This window comes from Carassius gibelio, chromosome B21, assembly GCF_023724105.1.
Source record: "Carassius gibelio isolate Cgi1373 ecotype wild population from Czech Republic chromosome B21, carGib1.2-hapl.c, whole genome shotgun sequence".
Taxonomy (NCBI): Eukaryota; Metazoa; Chordata; class Actinopteri; order Cypriniformes; family Cyprinidae; genus Carassius; species Carassius gibelio.
This window is the reverse complement of record NC_068416.1, coordinates 9,829,831-9,851,972: the sequence shown is the minus strand read 5'-3', so window position 1 is coordinate 9,851,972 and position 22,142 is coordinate 9,829,831. Positions and strand designations below refer to the sequence as shown.

The following is a 22,142-nucleotide window of genomic DNA, read 5'->3' as shown; positions in this document are numbered from 1 at the left end:
CCTTTTTGAAGGTGACTAAAGCCGCTTGCCGTCATACCATTGCCTCCTTAAATGAAATGCCTGCTCCTCCTCCTCCAAATATCCTAATATGAATGAACTGTGCTTCAAAATCCTTTAATCCAAAGCTTTCTTTAATCCTGCTCTTCTGTTGTCTATAGAAAAACATGAAAAGGTAGAAGTAGAACAAGTTTTCCAACGAAAAAATTATCCCACTCCAAAAAAGCCAGTAATGAAGCATCATTAACAAAATAAAACAGTAGCAAATTAATTAGTCACACATACAACAATTTAAAGCATTTCAACATGTCCCTCGTCAAACATGTCAAATAGAGTACAAGGGATGAGTATGAAGATCCAGTTAAAATGAGAATGCAAGACAAAGACACAAACAGGGTCATGGGAAAGAAGACAGACAAGAAAAAAAAAAAAAGAAAAAAGGAAGGACTGGAAAGAGAGAAGAGAAAGGAGACCATCTACATAGCTACACATAGCTGTCATTAGCAGAATGACAGTCAAATAATAAAAAACAACTAACAAACCAAAGATGAGGGAAAGCAAACGGGAAAGTGGAGAGAAAAGTCAAAAGAGCAATGAAGTACAACAGTGGGTCCAATAGAGGGCGACACAGTGTGTATGATTGTGGCCAGCCAGCTAGCTGGGATGTGGGTGTTTAGGTGCGGGAACGGGAGCGGCTGTGGCGGGGCGAGTAACGCGGTGATCCTCGGCTGCGGCGTGGAGAGTAGCTGCGACTGCGGCTGTTGCTCCGGCTGCGACTCCTGCTGCGGCTGCGTGAACGCGAGCGCCCGTAACTGGGGCTGCGCGGGCCATCCACCTTTACGCGAATGTAAGCCGTCTCTCCCTGAGGAACATAAATGGGACACTTTCTAACAAGGAACTACCAGTGTCAGGTTACTTCTAATTCAAGACTCACTTGGCAAATCTAAATAAGATCTTTTTTCTTTTGATTTAGCACTACATCAAAATTACACATCATTCCAGATGTGGCCCACTGATAAAATCACTTACATTTAAAAGAGCCATTCCATGGATCCTCCTAGTCCATGTGGCTCCATCATAGGTCTCTGACATCAAGCTTACCTTGATATTCCCAAATCCTTAAGCTATGCCCTGTCCTGTCCAATGGCGGTCAACGTTTACAAACTCACACCTACCTCATGTGACCGGAACTTAGTGTTATCCAGCTTTCGAACGGCGTAGGTCATGTCTTCTTTGCGCACAAACTCCACAACGCCGGTGCCATCTCGGAAAACGTCAGCATAACATACATCACCTGCTTCACGCATGTGATCCTTTAGGTCCTGCCAGCTGCCACTAGGAGGAAGTCCTGGACAGAAAATATAACCATTACATAAATAGATCCTTCTTTTAATGAACAGCACAAGAATTATTACTCCAACCAGTGACCATTTCAAGAAAGCAGTACGACAGAAATCCTGAATTTGCATACCCAGGTTAATTTGTGGGTACTTTTGACAGCTACGAGAGCTTTCCTGCAGTGCAAAAGATCCTTATGATAATCACACCATTTAAAGATAGTAAATGCATGCATAATAGTTTCTGCAATTCAATTATTTACTAAAATAATTAGTTAATTGTACTTAATAAATCTGTAAAATAAACTGATTTATGCCATCTATTCGGGTTAGTTGGTGTGCTTTTTTTCCCTCAAGTAAGGAACAGGTAACACTAATATCACATACAGTAAATGCACAGCAAATATGACAGCAGCCAAACAGAAGGAAAAAAACATTAAAGAATAAAGGATCATAGAGAAAAATAAAACTCATGCAGAAATGTACCCCCCCCCCCCCTTCTAGGAGACACATGACAAATGAAAATAATTACTAAAATTGGCTTAAAATATAAAACATGTTGTCCTCCTACTTGATGGAATCAAGTCTAAAGCAAAAAAAAAAAAAAAAGTATGCATCTGTGCACATCCATACACTGTTATGTGTGAAAAGACCTTATGTTGTATGATAATGATGCCAAACACTATGGCTGTGCACTCACCTGACACTATGACCCTGTACTCTGAACGCCTGGATGGAGGGCCATATCTGCCTCTGGGAGCTCCAACTCCACCACCTCCACCTCTTCCACCTCCCCTGCCACTCCTGGGGAACTCCACTCGAAGACGATAGCCATCATAGTCATAGCCATCTCGTCCATACACAGCATCCTCCGCATCTCTGCAAACACAGAAAACGATCAGTGGAGCACGATAAAACAATCCTCACGGTATGCGCATGCGCAGAATGTTATACTCAATCTAAACGTGGTACGATTGACAATGGTATTTACAAAATTTAAGCAATTAATGAAAATAACTTGCAAACTTAAGTGTTTTGTATATTTCTCAGAATTGTAGCTTGGTTGATACGTTAACTTAGATACGTTGACGTTACTTAATAAACTTCCGTGTTATGACCTAACTTAGCTGACGGATTTCCACGCCGTAAATAAGGTTAAGCAATTAATATAAAAAGCTAGTATTTGCGTATAAAACACGTATTCATATAATAAAATACGTTAAGAGAGATAACATCGACTATTTTTGTGTATTCTTGAGCAATACATGAGCACGATAGCTTCTGGCTAGGCCTGGTTTGTTTGCGTCAATTGCGTGTCTAACGTTACAGTTAACGTTACCTCGGGTCCTCGAACTCCACGAACGCAAACGGCGGACCTCCTCTTCTGTTTTTAAGGTCGATATCCCGAATGGCTCCATATTTATAAAACACATCCTCCACGTCCTTGGTGCGAATATCGGGGGGTAAATTACCAACGTAAATCCGACAGTCGTTGTTCCCTGCAGGCCCTCGAATCACACCCCCTGACATTTTAAACCAGAATTTACGCAAACGACGTTGAAAATTTGTAACGATGACAAAAAATAAATCCGTTAGCACCCCCTGTATCTATATACGTTCACAAACCAATACTATAGGTTATATTCCATATCTCGCAAAGAAAACAAAACGATCCCTCCCAATATGGCGCCTTCCCTTTCTCCCTCAACGCAGCTCGCTAGTCGCGCTTGCGCGGAGGAGCGACGCAACGCGGAAGGATACGTGCTTGCGTGGCAGTACTGCGGCAGCTTTAGTGATTCAACGGAAACTGTTATTTTATTTGGATGATAATGTTGTTTTAAACTCGTATGACGTTTTCTTCGTATGTTCTCGTATAATGTGAGGGACATGCACCCTCAGGTCTAAATTTAAAATAATTAATGTTCATTGAGACTGTCATAGTGCCTAACCATAGACTGTATAAAAGCAGTGCCTAACACATTTCTTTTTCTGTAACACTAATTTATAACAGCGATAAAATGATTATATCATGTAACACGTACCCTTAAAAAATCCCATTGGTGCAATTTTAGTGCATCAATCCAGTATGCAGTATACTATATCTCTAAATAGTACTATAGTGAGCTAATATTATTTTTCATTATATAAATTCCGTTGTTCATGGTGTAAATACAGCACTTTCACTTGGTTTTAAGTTAAATTGTAAAACAAACAATTAAGACAGTTATATATATATAAACATCAGGTTTTCACTTTAGAATTTAATACAACTGAAAATAATTGTCACATGGCATCATTCCTGGATCTCTACACAAACTCATTTTAAAGTTAACACACATCAACCCAAACACTTTTGTACCCACAAAATTATTGTAATGTCAATGAACATTAGAATGTTTTATATCTAAAAAAAAATCTCGCATTTTACGTTTGCAACTATGAATCCCTTGAAAAAACAATACAGTCTTACAGTGTTAAAACAGGACATGCAGTGCAACAGAGGCAGAAACCAAATTTCCAACTGCACTTTTTCTTTTTCATCCAATGACCGTTAGACTATTGGTCTAATAAATAAAGTGTAAATGTACACCACACACATCATCTTTTAATTAATGAGTGTGTTTTTTTAACATCTCTATGATGTGTTTTTTTTACATTTTATGCATAAAACAAGCCGTTGGTTTCTCAGTCACTTTTGGCTTGTTTATCTGCTCGCCTTTTCTTAGCTTCACTCACAATTTTCAGTAGCGAGAGCACAATAGGTACACACATGGGTAGGAAAAGAGGAATATAGATGGCGAATTTCTGATCATCTGGAAAATAAAGAAGATGTAAAAGAGAGGGGTCGAAAAAGGCCCTCTCTGAAGCCAAAATGGCCTCCCTGCTGTATTGAAGCGCAAAGGCAAGGTTCCCAGCCTCCAACTCGGCGACAGCAGACTGGAGCGACGTCACTGCACTAGAAACCTGTGTGAGAAATAATAGCAAAATTGTGCATTTTACAATTCCTACTGTCGAGAACAAAATGTTACAGGGGAACCATTTCATTTTGTGATGAACTATGAACATCTAGTCCTCCCACCTGCTGTGCGATGTTGTCATTGATGACGATGTTTCCGATCTGGTCGAGGAGCTGAGCCAGCGAGGTGATGGTGGTGCTGGCGGTGGCGATGTTCTCCACACTGCGGCTCCACAGGAGTCGGTCCAGCTCCCAATCAGACAGGCCAGCGCTGCCCGGACTCTGCAGCACAAAGCCTGTGGGAGGATGAGTATGCTGCACTCCCAGCATGAGCCTAGAAACAAAATGATAAAGTGAAATAAAACACTTTCATCTGGGCAAACCAGGTTTTTTTTACTTACATCAGTGGAAGTACTAACCGTAACTGTGCCAAAAACACACCCATCACTTTAGACATATTAATGTTGATATCTACAGGACGTTCAGTTTCAGGTCCGTACATTTCATTCACATTGTACACCTGGGGACACAGATGACAGATAAAAGACATCCAGCACATTCACGTTATCTCATATAATGTAATTCACAATATCTAAAGGTAACACATCATGAAAATCTGACGACCACAGAACACTAGAGTCCCAGCCTCAGAAGAGACAAGAGAACTGTGGATTTATTCATTTATTTACTGTGTATACACTGCTGAATGCCACACAGATATAATATAAACATGCGATTCCTTTCCCAGCCTTTTACCTTCACAGACTTGTAACTTGTTTGTTTTTAACAAACTTGTGTGGATTTGACAGTTCAAACACAATGATAGATGAAAGAGAAACGTATGCTTTTACTAAACCGTATAGACGGTTTCAACGGCATCAACATAAACAAACGTTAATGCGCGTGAGCGCTTTTGAGGACCTAACTTAACTTCCGGTAGACTCCAAATAGAATCAATAACAACAGCCAAGTCCCTCTAGAGTAGGTATTTTTTGATAACAAACAAAATGTGTTTTCTGTGTGGATCAGGCGGACTTAATGAAAATGCTAATTCATTATTTGCCAACAGGAGATGTTTTAAAGCACAGGCATAAAGCGCGAGAAATAGAGGTTTCCCCAGTAACAGCTGTAAACAAAGCGGAGCTGGTACGCTCACACGCTGCTTTATCACGCATATAACATGCAAGTCTTCTTTCAGAAATACAGCGATATAAAAACACCCGTACCTCTTTTTGATATTTAAACATAAATGTAAGGAATTATTATTATTAAACGTGCAGTACGTTATGTAACGTTACTCATGTTTATTTAACGAAGCCTTTTTGAAAATCGATCAGTTTTAAAATTGTGGCGAGTCTCCAAAAATAAATAAATGTATGGGAAACACATCCCGCAGCACAGCCACCTGAGCCCAACTTAAGTCTCCTCATCACCTTGGCTTTAACTGCGTTTGTAGATGGCACCGCAGCCAGACCGATATACACAACACAGACCGGAAGTTAACTTAGGTCCAGGCGCGTGCGCCCGATGAAACCGTCTATATCAGAAGTCTTAACTGATATGGTCTTAAAGGGATACTCCACCCCAAAATGAAAATTGTCATTAATCACCCCCATGTCATTCCAAACCCGGAATGGGTCCAAAGGTTTGTTCGTCTTCAGGAACACAATTTAAGATATTTTGGATGAAAAGCCAGGAGGCTTGAGACTATCCCATAGACTACCAAGTAAATAAACTGCCTATGCTTTTCTGTTTCAGTCTCACCACAAGGATGCACTGTTTCTTCTATGCGTATTTATGCTTTGATTTGAAAGAAAACAGCGCATCATTGTGGCCCGGCTGACACAGAAGAGCATATGCAGTTTGAGTGATGTAGAGAGAGAAGACCGTTGACAAAGGAATTGTTGAATAAATTATCGTTGCTTCGTAATGTTATGGTTGAACTACTGATGGCAGATGGACTATTCTGACGATGCTATTCATACTTTTCTGGACATTGACAGTGTATTTTCCTCCCGGTTTTCATCCAAAATATCTTAAAATGTGTTCCGAAGACGAACAAAGCTTTTTTTCGGTTTTGAAACGACATTGGGGTAAATGATTAATGACAAAATTTTCCTTGTGGGGTGGAGTATCCTTTTAAAACGCATGATTTCAGCATGTTAAACATGATAATAAAAACCAGACAGAGGTTTTTAAAAGAGTAACTGAAGAAACGAGCAGTAAAGGCACATTACAATTCTGGAAAAGGGGCGGGGAGCAGCAGCTCATTTGCATTTAAAGAGACATGCACAAAAACGGTGCATTTCTGCTGTCACTCAAAATTGGCATTTTCAAAATGATAGAATAAATAATCTGTGGGGTGGATCTTCAAAGACACATTCTGGAGACACCTTAAATTGGCATAATAGGTCTTCTTTAATGTAAGTACAGAAACCCTGAACTGAAACATGAAATACAATGTCGATTATAAAATGATTTTCTTGGGTGCATGTAAACTTAGCCACTGAGAAATGCAAAACGAACATCATAATCTATGCTTAAGTGAATATATCTGGACAGTACCATAATGCCGCCCCAACGAGGGCTGTGGAAGGCGTTAGAGGGCACCTCCCGTTTGCCGTGGTCTCTGATGAAAAGAGGAGAGTGGTGGGCATCTGGCACATATAGCAGGAAGTTCAAGACAGGGTTAGAGGAAGCTGCATTGGAACCTGTGTCAAAGAGAATACCAGTATGTGTAAATCTAAATGATCATAAAAAAAATAAACCATTCATTAAAAGCAGATCGGTTCAGTTATAGCTCAAATCTCACCTAGTCTGGCCTCAACAGGGTTGATAACATGTGATAGGCTGTCTGCACTGAGTGTATAGGCTGACACACTGTTGTCAAATCGAGGATTCACCCCCAGAACGGCATAGTACAGAATCTGAAAAGAACAAACAGAAGAGGAGAACTTTGGGTGGGCAGTATTTACAAAATTATATAAAAAATAAGAAGATATAAATATATAGTGATATTTTTTCAATGTTTGCTCATTTAAACTCTGCTTTAAACTAAAGCTGTTTATCACATTAAATTTAAATAAATTCAAATTAAATTAAATTAAAGGAAACAACTTTTTTTTTTGTGAAAAAAAATTTAGTTGATGAATGCAAACCAAATTAGGCATTAGTAAAAAACTTAATATTGAAAGTGAAATGTGTAAAGATTATAAACACATACAAATAAATCAATAAAAAAAGTAAATTAATATTATAAACGATTTAAATTCTGACTCTAAAAGCTGACTGAATGAGTCTTGAAGCTGTAAAATATCCTCATGCACCACTCCATGTTTCTTCATTTCTCTTGTGTAAAAACACAAAGCAGCTCTAATAGCTGTGCAAATGTATCTGTTGTTGTATAAACAGTACAGCAAATTCTCTTCGGGTTCACACATTTGTAACCGTTGCAAGGTACAGAATATTCGGTCAGTCCTGTGAAGAGTCATATTTGTTAGAGACCACACAAACTACAATGTAATTGTTTCTAAGGCACCTGAGAGTCCACTGAAAAGTTGGCAATGGGGGCAAGTTTGTTCAATAAAGGCTGAATGTAGCTTTGAACGGCGCCTTCGATATCCCAGTGAAGACTGTGTGACTTTGGGTCTGGGTTGAGCAGGCTGAATGTGATCTCATAGCCTAGGAGAAGCCGAAATTAGATGAAGATAATTAAATGTGTATGCTATTGAGAATACAAGCCACAATGAGGGATAATACTCACCAGGACTGGATTTGATGGCCCGCATGCTGTCTGTCATACTCTCCTTAGTCACTTTGGTCATGCGGACACGGTCGCTCAGAGCAGCTACTATATCCTGGTGAGCGAAGGACATGGTGCTGACCACCTGCTCCACCTCCATCTCCAGATTTGATAGGACTTCCTTCAGATTCCAAGAACTTTTAAAGGGAGGAGAACGCAGCAGCGCAGTACGCCGTTGCCCCACGTACACCTTCACATCCTGAAAGTAAACAGCCAGAATGAGCATAATGAGCTTCAGTATGTAAAAATCCACAAATGCTCTGAATCTTACCTCTGGCAGAAGGGTGGAGGACCCGGGGATCACATATACAACCACAGACCCACAAGAACTCTCAGAGAGCATGTGTAAGGACAGATCTGCCTCTGTGGAGAGACAAGTCAACAGCTCAGGGATACAAACTCCATCGTACCAATAGAAAAATGAATTCACATTTAAAAATGAGTGATGTGACAAAAAGAAAACCGAAGAAACCCAAAACAGCTCATTTTAAATTAGCTTTGTTCGGATTAACTCAACAAATACTATTAATATTTGCCTTTTTTTGTCCCTTAAACTGTATTTCAGGGACAATGCACATTAATTATACACAGGATCAAATGCCAAATTTACCCACAATGGCTAATTTCCACCTGTAGTGCCTGGGCAGGTAATTGGAAAAAGTTAAATGATTTCAAAGCTTACACAAAAATCCATATCAATTTTTACAATTTCACAACAATTTTTTTTTTTTTTAGAAACGACAAAAATACATTATTTATAACTATTTAGTTCTTTCGGGAGTCTATTCAAGTTTTAAGAGTTCCTCTGAAAGCAAATAATAATGGATAAGAAGAAGAAGATTTAATGTATAAGTGATTGCAATTGATTTAATGTATAAGTGATTGCAATTGTTCTTCCGTCAGTGGGAATTACTTCAATTAAAAAATTCTATAATCTTTCTGTATAGTCAATATATCCTCTAATATAAAATTAGACATAATTGAATTGGTATTAACAAATAACTGATTAAACCATCATTTATTAGTAACAATAAACCCACTCAACCTGCAGCAGTGGGCTGATTCAAGGCGTCTTCCTCCATTATAGTGGCAGTGCGATATCTGGTTTCATATTTGTACCGCAAACCTGTTTTAGCTGAAGAGGAAAAGAGAGCAATGATTAATTATTTTATGCTGAAGCTTTCAAATAGTTCCAGAAATTGATCACTTACCATCAACTTGGTGCTCCTTTTCATTGACATGGCTATGTGGAAACCTTTTCTGCTGTTCTGGGGTCAGTGTTCCTCGAGAGAAGACCACCTCGATATCAACACTAAGCTGAAGCTGTCAAAAACACGATAACATATCAGTGCTGGACTAATGGATTGACAAACATGACTCAGTCCTGAGGAAGGACGCAGTACCTGCAGGGAGTCGAGCTCGCTGATCTCAGAGAAAGGGAGCCAGGCTCGGTAGGTCTCTGTGGTCTTCCACCAGAGCGGGATTCCCAGCACGATGACCACTGCAGCGATGGCCAGGGCAGCGGATCGCCCTCGCTGCTTCTCTGTTAGGAACAAAACACTAAGAAATGAGACCACATAGGAACTAGACCAACCCTGACTCAAAACATGCTAAACACAACTAAGCTACCGTTACGCTGACATTTGGATTTAGTGTAATGTAACTTTAAAATGTACAATTGTGGCAAAAAAATAAATAGAAAATAGGTGAGCACTGAAATAATTTCGAAGGCACAATGAGGAAATCGTTTTGAATTAAAGCAGGACTCACCGAGCTGCAGGGCTGCCATTGCTGTGTGAAATGACTACCGCATAACCCCCTATTGGAGGATTCTATCCAATCAGACGACAGATGGCACAGGAGCCTCCAATCAGAGTTAAAGGGGGCGGGTTTAGTGTCATTCGCACTTCCTTAAAAAAGCCAATTCATTTGGCTCGCATCATGAGATAGGTAGATAAAAACAGGCTCGCAGTAAAAAAAACAGACAAAAAAAAGAAGGCACAGGAGCCTCCAATCAGAGTTAAAGGGGGCGGGTTTAGTGTCATTCGCACTTCCTTAAAAAAGCCAATTCATTTGGCTCGCATCATGAGATAGGTAGATAAAAACAGGCTCGCAGTAAAAAAAACAGACAAAAAAAAAGAAGGCATTTTTAAAGGGTTAGTTATTAGTTGTATGAAGTCTTTATTTACTCATTCTCGTTTCGTGTTAAACCCATATGCGTTTATTTCTTCTGCAGATCACGAAGATATTTTGGTTACCATAATTTTTTGCGGTAGTCATTTGGGATATGTACTAATACCCCACAGTTAATGAATAATGGTAAATATATGAAAACCAGACCCTTTGTTAATTTAAAGGGATAATTCACCCAACACTGAAAATTCTGTCACAATTTACCCTCTTATCGTTTCAGACCTGCAAGACTTTTTACTTCTGTTGAACACAAATACATACACACACACACATATATATAATTCATAAACTGTGGGGTATTAGTACATATCACATGTATTTATGTAATTAAAATTTTATATTTTTACTACAATTAAGTAAATAAAGAATTATGTGTTACACAATATTTTATCAAACACATCTGTAATAGGTCTCACTTGACACAAAAATTGGATTTGTGCCTCTAACGCTTTAAAGTTATTAGGGAAATCCAGGGTACCATATTTGTAAATATGCCTCCAATAATTTTATAAAGAACTGAACAGAAATTTTAACCCCTTATTTGTTATGCAAACTGTTTTCTATTAAATTACGTACCTCTCTACAGTTAATCATTTAGAATTATACCCATTTACTTAGATCTATGTAAACATGCTTAATTCAGCACATTGTTGAGGGTCTGATGAGGAAAGCTCAAATGGAATGAACTAAGTTATTGCTAAAAATGTGTGCAATAGGTGAATGAAATACACCCGCATAATAATGACAAACAGCATCTGACATTTTAAAGTATTTTATTTTAGTTTTTACTATCTGACACATGAAGTGCTTAGAGAACAACATCAAATCACAAGATCACATTTGTTCAAGAGCGGTGAGTGCTTCCCTCCCCAGAAGCTCCAGAGTTTGGTCCGCTCCGCCGTTTACAACCAATAAAAGTTATGATTCATGTAGCACTGTGTCACAAATACAGGGAGGAGAGGGAGAGCATGATACACTCAAGCACACAAACGCAACAGCGCACAATTTCAAAATAACGGTCCTTTTTTAAACTAATATTGTAAGGTTTTTATATTCAATTTTTGATACAGTAATCACACAGCAATGCATTAATATTATATGTGAACACAACACAAAATTATATTCCTCGGAGTCTGGTGGAGTTAATCATAACTAACAATAATATATTACTATATATTAATATTATTATATGTTTCATTCCCTATTATAATAAATATGAACTCAGTATATCATTATCATGAGGGCCGATGAGGTCATACTGCACTGCACGGAATGTGACTTGAGTGGCTGGTGCCTTAATTGGAATGACCTGTGTTAAAATGCTAAAAACAGAATGTCTGATATACATATACATCCATTTAAAACGGGCCACAAAAAAATACTGTTTTCTTGTTTGTAGCATGAAACTACACTTTGAATATTTCAAAAATAAGGAATAATCTCCTGCGTACCTTTCTATTTCTCCTCTCCATTCCTAAAGTTTAATAGATTTTAAATAGATACATTATGAGACACCGCAATGACAACCCTAAAGTACAGAAGACAGCGCAGGCCTGTGATTGGTTGGTGACAGTGAGGGTAGCAGCTGTGCACTATACTATTGGCTGGCGGGAGCTGGAACGGTGGGAAACCGCGTGTTCAGTAGGCATGATTAGCCACGTACAGGGACTGTCCCGCTGATCCATCCATTCCAGAGGAGACGTACTTGCCTTGAGCAGCCAATCCATTAGCCTGAGGAAAGGTCACAAAGGTCAGTTTACGATGCCCGATTCAGCAGGTTCAGACAGACCTTACATCAAAGAATTGTAGCCCAGCAATTCTAAACAGATTCACTTCCTAGCTCTATTGTTATTCAATTTTATACTACTTTTAAGTATTACATTGTTTTTATAATATTATTATAGTATTATTTTTGGTCGCTGAAATTTTACTACATCACTAATATTATGTGCTAAATAATCATTCAAATTACATAAAAATGTACTGTATATATATATCTCAGTGTTTACTGAAATTAAAAGATATTACACACAAAGTTCCTATTTGACCTATGAACTTAAATAGCATTTAGCTTTACACGATTTCTGAAAAGATGCAGATATACATTTGATAGATTTTAGCATTATTATCTGTATCCAAAATACACATTTTAATGAAATAAGGATTAATAAATAGAAATTAGCATATCTGCATATTGATGAGCATATTTATTAAATATTATTTCAATTATATTGAAATTAGCATATCTGCATATTGATGAGCATATTTATTAAGCATTATTTCAATTATATAAATACAATCATTTGCCGGTGTTGGCCAAATTTTCGTGGGCAAAATTTATTTCAAAAGGAATCCAAGTGCTACAATACACAAATTTTGCAACTGATTGAAGTTTGTCACAAAGATTAACCACGTTGGTCAACAGAAAGATGCTTGGTTTGGAAGTGACTTCTGTGTGAGTTATGCTTTATACTGTGCTATTCTTATGACAATGAGCTTTTTGCTTATCTGAAATTTTGCTTAATATCACCAAAATGGGAAAAGCATTTGATCAACTGACCTCAGCACGCTTGAGGAACTCCTCTGTGGCTGCCTTCTCGTTTTCCTTGACTCCGCGCCAGGCGCTGAGGGCTGAGGCCTGCAGAGCGCGTCCATACGAGAAGGTGAGGGCCCAGGGTTTTGTCAGAGGGCAGTTGTTGATGGCGTTCAGGTTGATAGACGCCTCCTCCTCACTCTGACCTCCAGAGAGGAATGTCACACCTGCCAAAGGAATTTCAAAATACATTTCCTGAAGTGACACTGTGCTCTCACCACATCACTTTTTTTTTATCGTAACTTGTTAGCTACGTCATGGCGCTCCACATTCTTAAAGCTTCAACGAGTAAAACACAGCTGAGGTTTCTCTATTAGACTCGTGGCTCACCTGTTACCGCGGGGGGAACGGTACGGCGCAGGGCTGTCACTGTAGCCATGGCAATTTCCTGATTGGAGAATTTGGTGGGGCAGGAGTGTCCAGCTGTCACCATGTTGGGTTTCAGAAGAGTCCCCTCCAGATAGACGTGATGGTCAGACAGGGCCTTGTAGCAGGCAGCAAGGACCTGGAGATACGTGGGAAATAAAGAAAAGTTTTGACGATTTAAATCAAGTCTTGTTTGAGTGCTATAAATTAATGTCACTTTTTATGTACCTTCTCTGTAACATACTGGCAGCGCTTCAAGTCGTGGTCCCCATCAGGCAGAATCTCTGGCTCAACAATGGGCACAATCCCATTCTGAAAATCCAAATGGACAATATTACATCAAAAATGTCACACTCCATTGGTTAAACCTTATTTCTGATATCTATGCATTAGCTAAATAAAATACCTAAATATCCATCAAGATTGTTGTGATCTGGATTTCTTGCAGTCAGTGTTATTTAGTATTATTTTATATACTATTATAGTATTTTTTATTTATTAAAATTGTGCTTTTACCACAGTTTTTGAAAAAATTTTCTGTTTAGCTTTTTAAACATTTTTAAGTTTTAGTTTGTCCGTTTAATTTGACAAGTTTTCACTGCAAAATTTCAAAAACATTGGTTTTTGTTAATGTTTTTAATCTAATATTTAGAATTAATTTCTGATTTATATTTTCAATTAATAGTAAGTGATTCAGATAATAGTTTTAGTTTTAATTAACAATAACAGCACTGCCTGCCTTTAAGATGAGTGCACAGACAGCTCACCTGCTGGCAGATGCTGGCGTAGCGAGCCAGGACGTTAGCGTTCTCCATGATGGCTAACTCTGAAGGAGTGGTCTCGCTGATCTTCAACACGGACCTCCACTTGGCAAAGTCTGCACCGTCTTTCTTATACTGAGCACAGCGTTCTGACAGGCCATCAAGCCCTTAAGAAAAAACAGGTATCACATTAATAAAACATCATTGCCATCAATTTTAGCAAATATTATATCAGCAACTGTAAGCTTACCCTGTGTTGTGGTCTCTCCATTTGTTCCTGCCAGAGGGACGACACCTTTGTCAACCTGTAAAAGAAGACAACTTGCTTTAGGATCCAAATGTGATGGCAGCATTGCTAAAAATAGTCCAGCACAGAATGGCTCCTCAGTCGGTACCGCTTTCTTAGCCATGACTTTGGTGAGAACGTATACATTCATGTGATAATAAAGGGAGGTGCTTTCACCATATTTGGTTCACTGGAGGTGTTTCTGAATGCAAATGAACATGAACATGAATCAGCATGGTGCTTAAGAACATGTTGGATTTATCAACAATGATTACTTACTGGTGTGCAATAGGAACAGCGTGCACACGTTTGATAAATACAGATTTTTTTGTACGTACACTAATTTAAAATTTCATTCGTATATATATATATATATATATATATATATATATATATATATATATATATATATATATATATATATATATATATATATATATATCAAATGAGATCATAAATACAGTAAAAACTGTAAAATATTATTACAATTAAAAATATATTTTTATTGATTTACTATATAATAAAATGTAATCTATTCCTGTGACGCAATGGTGAATTTTCAGCATCATTACTCTAGTCTTCTGTGTCACATGATCCTTCAGAAATCAATCTAACATTTCTTATTATTTTCAGTGTTAAAACACTTGTGCTGCTCAATATTTTTGTGGAAACCATGACAAATCTCTTCAGCATTTATTTGAATTAGAAATCTTTAGAAACATTTGAAATGGCGGTCACTTTTGATCAATGTAATGCATCCCAGTTAAATAAAATCATTCAAATCAAATTTTGTACCTTGATTCCCACAACAATGCCCCTGTCCTTGATCATTTTGGCAAAGGGTGTGCCATCATCAGCTTTCTGGTAAAGGGTCTCGTGGAAGAAGATGACACCACCAATGTACTTGTCCATGCGCTCGTCAGCAGTGAAAAGGAGCTGGCGATACAGACGGCGGTTTTCCTCTGTGTTCTCGACGCCAATGGGGTTCAGGCGCTTTGCCATACTGCCTGTATACATGCAGACATACATATTATTGTGTTAGAAGGACTGCGGTTTGCTGCATATTTCAAGTTTGGAACAACCTGAGGGGAATAAATGATCGAACTGAATGTGTTATTTCCATATTAGATGCAACCCTCACTGACCTGTGGACTCATCTGCAGCGAGGATGCCCTTCCCAGGAGCTACGATACGCTGAGCGATGTCCTGGAGCTCCCTCTTCTGCTCAGTTGTGAGTGCGGGGTACTGGTGCGTCATGTCTGCGGCTCAAAGCAATCTGCAACAGAGGAACGGCAGAAACACAACTGTCATTTCATCCATCTTATATTTCTATAATGACAGCTCTCGTAGGTTTTAGCATGGTATTGTACATGACAATGTTAATGTGTTTAGTCATAGAGTAAGTATCAATAATTGCTACGGCCAATACATCCACAGCATTCTGCTTTGAGCATGTAAGAAGCAAGCCTACTGTTACTGTACTTGTAACATATATAAAATAACACCCATATATGGCATACATGAATCACCCCATAGCAGAACTATACAGGTGGAGCTGGGGAAGGTGGAGGGTTTCTGAAGTCTTTGAAACACAATAGAAGATATTTTCCAAAATATCTTAAATTGTGTTCTGAAGTCGAACAAAGCTTTTACCGGTTTGGAACGACGTGGGTGTAAGTGAATAATGACAACATTTTCAAATGACAACCCTTTAAAAAAAAATTATGATTTTGAAAAACTAAAAATAGTAACATTGTGAAATATGCTTGAAATAACTCAAACTTATGCCAATAAAATAAGCAATTTAAAATAACCATTTTCTATTTTAATATATTTAAAAAATGTTATTTATTCTTGTGCTAGCGAAGCTGAATTTTCTGTATTATTACTCCAGTCTCTAATGTCACATGATCTTTTAGAAATCGTTCTAATATTCTGATTTGGTGCTCAAGAAACATTTCTTATTATTAGCAATGTTAAAAACAGTTGTGCTGTTTAATATTTCTTTGGAAACCTTACTTAAGAGCTACACTTCGGCTCTTGATTTGGGATTCACACCATGGCTCGAATGGGAAATTGGCAGTGCTTTCTGCTTCTTAGAAACACTACTTCACCCAAAGAAAGTCACAAAAGGAACAACAATTTGTCTCCTGGAAACGTCTGACTGATGGCTATGGATAAACAAAACTGTGCCTTATTATTCAAGGCATCTAGGATCTAGGTAATATTCTGGCCCACTCTTTCTCACAAGCTCTTCAGTGAGGCTGAATTACATAATAACGTGGACTAACGCCAGCAGAGCGTTTTCTATTGCTGTTATGCAATCACACTCCTCTCATCTCTGCTGTCAATCCCCATTAGACATGCCCCACTGTCTGTTACTACATGGTGTAGGATTGGCACAACATTTCATTAAAAGGGTTTTATTACTTGTGTAAAAGAAGTCAAATTTAGAATACTTAAAAAAAAAAAAAAAAAAAAAAAAAAGTACTTAATAATATATTTTTGAAACATAATTGTGAACTGAATTTAAATGTTTTACTTAACTGCATGCTAATTGCAATAAAATCAAAATGATTTATAGTTTAATTTTATATTTATTGCAATTAGCTGAACATAAGAGTGCTTTAAATGTAAAATGAATAACAACCTACATTTTAACATATAATCAAATGTTAATCAAGCACAAAATTATTAATTATAGATTAAAATAATGATTTAAAATGTATGTTAAATGAAAAGGTTTAATTAGAAATTAGTACAAAGTGCTATTTGTAAAGTCCACCTAAATGTTTTAAGAAAGAGTCATGAAAATTGACTTTTATTTAATTGATATTATATTATCTGATTGTATATTTTAAAAATATACTTAGAGTGTTTTTTTTTTCACTCATTTTTTTCAATCATTCATATTGAAACTGGAAATCATTGCTTGTCTAAATCCCTTCTATGCCTGTATATTGAGTACATTGGTTGAGTGCTCCCCCATCTCTATGCTGAATGGAAAAAGGCAAAACCGGCACAGACTGGCTGGTCTGTGTTGAAATAAATCACAGTTAGATGCCTTGTGTAAAAATTTACTCAACAGAAGAAAGAAACATACATGTTTAAAACAACTGGAGGGGGAGTAAATTATGACAAAATTTTTGGGTCAAAAATTAAAATGTTTAATGCTAAAGCCCACAATTATTAGCTTTATATACTATGTATTGGCTTCAATGATATCGCAAAGGGCAAACAGAGGTCATTTTGATGTATGACAGACTTTATTCAACAATAAGGCCCAATTCCAATTCTACCCCTTAGGCCTTCCCCTTTAACCTACCCCTCCATTTCACGCGTTCACGTGAAGGGGTAGAGGTGTCTTTTTGGCATAAATAAAGATTTTAAAGAAAAGTAACCATTTGTTTTATGTTACATTCAATTGTGAGTTCATGTTACTCAAAGACGTTTGCAAAAAATTTCTAATATTTGCTAACGTCATATCATTAGAGACTGCATGATAGTACCACAACATATGTCTGTTCAGGGCGATAACTGCCGTAGACATTGATGGGGCCTAATCCCCCCAATAATAAGAAATCGCTAAACCATTTACTCAAATATTGCCTATTCGAGAGAGAAAGAGAGAGAGAAAGAGTGATGGAAGTTGCATGTGTTTGCATCTGTTTATCTTTTATGAGTGAGTTTACTTAAAAACAGCGACTGTATCCTCTCGTCGCTGGAAAATATAATATAGCGATTCAGTATTTAAACTGTATTTAATAAAAGTCGTGGGGCAGCGTTGACAAGTTTATTTTCTCCTGGATGTGTGAGCTGCACGATTTCCGATATGTTTGTGTGTCAGTAAGCAGCTCATTACTACAGAACGATAATTAAGGGCTCTAATGCACACCATTATATGTATGTATTGTAAGAGCTAGATGACGAGAGCTAGATGGCGTGTGATGGCATAGTAGTGGTGTCCCAATCCTTAGGGGAATATTTTCTCTCCTACCCCTTGACACTCTGTTTTAATGGACAAGGGGAAGGGGCGGAGGGGTAGGGGAAGGGGTATAAAATAGAATTGGGATTGGGCCTTAGTCTCCTCCGCCTCACCGTATCGCCATTTTGGAGAACATCCACTGAACGCGAACAGCTTATGCCGTTCCTTGTCAGCCGTTTGGTGCGGCCTTTCTTTGCGCACAAAAAGTATTCTCATAGCTTCATAAAATTATGGGTGAACCCCTGATGTCACATGGATTATTCTCGCTACGTTTACGGACCTTGATTGGGTAACTTACAAGTAACTTGGAGGAGGGTCAGAGCTCTCAGAATGCATAAAAAATATCTTAATTGGTGTTCTGAAGATGAACAGAGGTCTTACGGGTTTGAAAAGACATGAGGGTGAGTAATTAATGACAACATTTTCATTATGGAGTAGAGTAACCTTTTAAATATGGGTTATCACTTAAAGCCAATGTATTAAACCTCAAAAGTTTCCAAGGCGCAAAATATACTTCTGCTAATCTAGGTCATTGTTTACAAAAAATTATATTTAAGAAAATAAGCAATATTTATTTATATATTTGATAATTTAAATATGTATTTTATCAAAATGTATTTTTAGCTATTTTATCAATTTGGCATTTATATTAAATATTACTGAAGGTCTGGAATTCATGGCGGCTTTCATTGGCCCGTCCATGAGGTCGTTTGACCGACATGTCAAACAACCAATCACAGTTCGTTTTGTTCACCGTCACGTTTCGAGCCGTGGAAATGTTGCCACAATAACAGACCGCTGTGTAAAACTCTTGGATGTATTTTGAGGATTATATGCTGCAAACTTTAAATATTTCACATACTTTTAAAAATCCAGAGTTTAGTTGATCCTGATAATCGTCCCTTGTCAGTTGTAACATGATGGCTTTCTTGTTTCGTGAGGGGGTTTGGCGCCACGGTATCTTTGTTTCCAGGTGGAACGTTAAAGAACGCATGTCTCACGGAAATCCTGTAGAACTCAACCAATCCAATGATGACTTTGAGAATCCTGAAGTGTTTCCAATTTTGTGTCCCATATGCATCAGATGTTCAGCCAACGATATTATTTAGATATTATTTCGACTGCTCGCCAGTGTTACATAATTTATTATATAATATATCATAGACAAATGCAAGCTCTGTTTAAATTAGAGGGAACCACATCGGCTTGCCATTTATAACACACCATCAGTGTTTCTAATGCAAGTGAATACATTTTGATGAGTAATGATGACACTGTTTAGACACTGCACTTTTAAGTCATTTAATTACAGTCTTAATTCTTAACTGGTTTTAAACAAATAACACAGTGGTTCAAATTAATGCCTATAAGGCATCAATCTGCTAGACGGTTGGATATACAAATTCAAACTAACAGGATAGAGAAGCTAACCAGTCTGTTATCAGTTATGGGCATGAAGAGAGATGAAAATAGAAATCCACTGCTCCAAATGTGTGTTCACTGCTGTGTGTGCACACTTTGGATGAGTTAAATGCAGAATGCAAATTCTGAATATGAGTTACCATACTTGGCTGTATGTCACGTCACTTTTTTTCACACTTTTTATAATTTCAAATGCTTATCCCTAGGTTGATAATGCTATCCTACTGAAAACCTGTTATTTTATTCAAACTAATTTTTATAGAGAGTGTCAATGGCCTTGAACGAGATGTTTCTCAAAAAAAAAAAAGATATGACGCATAAGTTATTCAGTGAGAACGGATTCAGTCTGCATCTTTTGCTCTGCACTGCATCATGCGCAACAGTGAGTCTGCGTTTTTCCCATTCTTCCAAAGGCTTTAATCCCATAAATATCTTCCACATTCATTTTCTCCACAGGGATTTCAATGAAACAAACCAGCCTACTCCAAAACAAATCATGACATTACAAATTTGAACTAAGGCAAAAATTTATATGTATAGTGAAAGACTATGCACGTAAACTGTGGCATAATTTAATAAAACAACACTACAATATAAAAATTAAATATAAAAAAAATTTTTAAGTTCAGTGCAGAATATTAATATAGTTAGAAATAACAGGTTGAGAGCATCTGCTTAGCTTTTCTGATTGGTGGATCGCTCTTCAGGATTATGGGTAGTGTAGTTCTTCACACAAAACTTACCAATTTCCCTCAAAATTTGTAATGACACTTATTTGTTTGGTATTTCTCTGGAAAATATTAATAACATGTTAAACATTTTAAAATGTTTAAAATATTAATAGTATGCTTTTTGATTATTATTTCAAACGGCCAAAAAACCTATCACATGCATTATATTATCTTCAAACAGATATTATGCATGGAGAAATGCAATGGTAATGCAAAAGATACAAAAATAAAAGAAGAAGTACGTAAAAGAAGAAACAGAAGAGTCAAAGGACATCGTTTTTGAGAACTGTACATCCTGAGCTTAGTCTCCATCGTTTCACCTTGAGCAGCAATATATGTAATTTACCCTCGGTGTCCTCAGAGAGGAGATACACCATCCTCAGCACGTATACACGACACGAGATTGAGAACACGGCTCGCGTGATTCATCACAAACCTTATGTGCCGTGACGCACTTCTAATTGTGTCGCTAGCGGTGTATGTAGGATTTCAAAAACGTACGAGGGCGACATTTAGGGGGAAAGACCTCTTTGACAAAACCTGTATTTGATGCACATTATTTAAATATCGCTTTCGAGAGTATGTGATGTTGTAAGGATGTGTTTAAAATCTCTACTTCGTCACGTTAGCTCATCTGTGCTAGGCTAAGCTACAGTGATGTAGGACATGTCTACGTGCAGATCGGCCACACTCCCTTCTTCCGCAGACAGCAGCCGCATCTGTGATGCTCTAAAGACCTACACGTGCATTTGATGCTTTAATTAGCATGTTCTGTTAGATAAACGCTGTTCAGATAGATTCGGTTTGTCGGCTTTCTGTTAGTTCTACTTTAAATTTAAGGAAGAGAGTGATGATGATGATGATGACGAGGATGTGTTCACCCATGCTCAGGGTGACATTGAATGTCACGAATGTCGATATGATGATGTTTATCTCTTTATATAGTTGATTTCTGAGTGTTTGAACCCTTAAAAACGAGCATTTCACAACAATGGCTTTAATATGTTTGACGCATTTGCTATAAACACTGCCAAAATGAGACAACCACCTGTCGGATCGTACATATTTACTTCTGACACTCAATGCAAAGCAAATAACTGACGTTGCACTATTAATATAACAAATATTTTTAAATAAAATTACAGAAGAAATTTATAAAACTACATTTAACGTCAAAAATGGTATATTTACAAAACGAGTAACGTTAAATTACTTCTTTCAAGAAAGCTGCATTTTCCCTAAAAAAAAAATTAAAAAAGAATATATATATATATATATATATATATATATATATATATATATAAGTGTGTGTGTGTGTATAGACACACTTTTTAAAAATAACTTACCTGTTTAGGAGAGAGATGCAAAAGATGTCCTACTGTCGACAGCCTCCTGATTCAATGCCGCAACGCAACGTGACCGCTTAGAAAAGTCATCCCACCTAGGGGCGTGGCTTTGGTCAAGACCTTATTGTAATAATAATGGGTATTCATGAGTCTTTAAAGTGACCTCTACGGTCTCATGCTTGAGGTGTGTTGTACGAGCACGTACGCTTTTGTAAAATAAAGTTAAAACGTGGTAGAAATAATTACACCTTTAATATATTCAATATAAAAACATAAAATAATAGAAGTAATTGAATATTCGTCTACAACTTTTTTTTTTTCTTAAAAACATGTCTATTAATTGTATATGCTTATTACATATACAAAC

At 37.3% G+C, this 22,142-nt stretch overlaps 3 protein-coding genes across 3 annotated transcripts; all 3 read right to left on the bottom strand.

Annotated features, from left to right (window-relative positions):
• Positions 1-113: 113 nt before the first annotated feature.
• srsf1b (serine and arginine rich splicing factor 1b) lies at positions 114-3,083 on the bottom strand. The gene is made up of 4 exons (XM_052587739.1): positions 2,674-3,083; positions 2,035-2,213; positions 1,173-1,345; positions 114-859 (listed from the first exon to the last, which is right to left on the bottom strand). The coding sequence occupies exons 1-4, from the start codon at positions 2,862-2,864 to the stop codon at positions 671-673; spliced, it is 732 nt and encodes a 243-aa protein (XP_052443699.1). The 5' UTR covers positions 2,865-3,083; the 3' UTR covers positions 114-670.
• Positions 3,084-3,580: 497 nt separating this feature from the next.
• pigs (phosphatidylinositol glycan anchor biosynthesis, class S) lies at positions 3,581-10,017 on the bottom strand. The gene is made up of 12 exons (XM_052587738.1): positions 9,863-10,017; positions 9,496-9,635; positions 9,304-9,415; positions 9,138-9,227; positions 8,364-8,455; positions 8,054-8,291; positions 7,829-7,971; positions 7,103-7,217; positions 6,856-7,001; positions 4,710-4,810; positions 4,414-4,624; positions 3,581-4,298 (listed from the first exon to the last, which is right to left on the bottom strand). The coding sequence occupies exons 1-12, from the start codon at positions 9,879-9,881 to the stop codon at positions 4,020-4,022; spliced, it is 1,686 nt and encodes a 561-aa protein (XP_052443698.1). The 5' UTR covers positions 9,882-10,017; the 3' UTR covers positions 3,581-4,019.
• A 1,024-nt stretch (positions 10,018-11,041) lies between these two features.
• Positions 11,042-21,889, bottom strand: LOC127986070 (fructose-bisphosphate aldolase C). The gene is made up of 9 exons (XM_052588269.1): positions 21,776-21,889; positions 15,437-15,567; positions 15,087-15,298; positions 14,256-14,310; positions 14,012-14,172; positions 13,473-13,556; positions 13,209-13,383; positions 12,846-13,045; positions 11,042-12,016 (listed from the first exon to the last, which is right to left on the bottom strand). The coding sequence occupies exons 2-9, from the start codon at positions 15,546-15,548 to the stop codon at positions 11,924-11,926; spliced, it is 1,092 nt and encodes a 363-aa protein (XP_052444229.1). The 5' UTR covers positions 15,549-15,567; positions 21,776-21,889; the 3' UTR covers positions 11,042-11,923.
• Between the last annotated feature and the right edge of the window lie 253 nt (positions 21,890-22,142).

What these genes read in the sequence shown, in the direction of transcription:
- srsf1b (XM_052587739.1), bottom strand. Translation starts at nt 2,864, where the DNA reads ATGTCAGGGGGTGTGATTCGAGGGCCTGCAGGGAACAACGACTGTCGG. An exon ending in GTACAGGGTCATAGTGTCAG is followed by an intron (nt 1,346 to 2,034) that starts GTGAGTGCACAG and finishes TTTTCTGTCCAG; the next exon opens with GACTTCCTCCTAGTGGCAGC. An exon ending in CTAAGTTCCGGTCACATGAG is followed by an intron (nt 860 to 1,172) that starts GTAGGTGTGAGT and finishes TATGTTCCTCAG; the next exon opens with GGAGAGACGGCTTACATTCG.
- pigs (XM_052587738.1), bottom strand. An exon ending in GCGAGCTCGACTCCCTGCAG is followed by an intron (nt 9,416 to 9,495) that starts GTACTGCGTCCT and finishes TGTTTTTGACAG; the next exon opens with CTTCAGCTTAGTGTTGATAT. An exon ending in CCCTGTTGAGGCCAGACTAG is followed by an intron (nt 7,002 to 7,102) that starts GTGAGATTTGAG and finishes TCTTTGACACAG; the next exon opens with GTTCCAATGCAGCTTCCTCT.
- LOC127986070 (XM_052588269.1), bottom strand. Translation starts at nt 15,548, where the DNA reads ATGACGCACCAGTACCCCGCACTCACAACTGAGCAGAAGAGGGAGCTC. An exon ending in TGGAGAGACCACAACACAGG is followed by an intron (nt 14,173 to 14,255) that starts GTAAGCTTACAG and finishes TTTTTTCTTAAG; the next exon opens with GGCTTGATGGCCTGTCAGAA. An exon ending in ACGCCAGCATCTGCCAGCAG is followed by an intron (nt 13,557 to 14,011) that starts GTGAGCTGTCTG and finishes TTGGATTTTCAG; the next exon opens with AATGGGATTGTGCCCATTGT.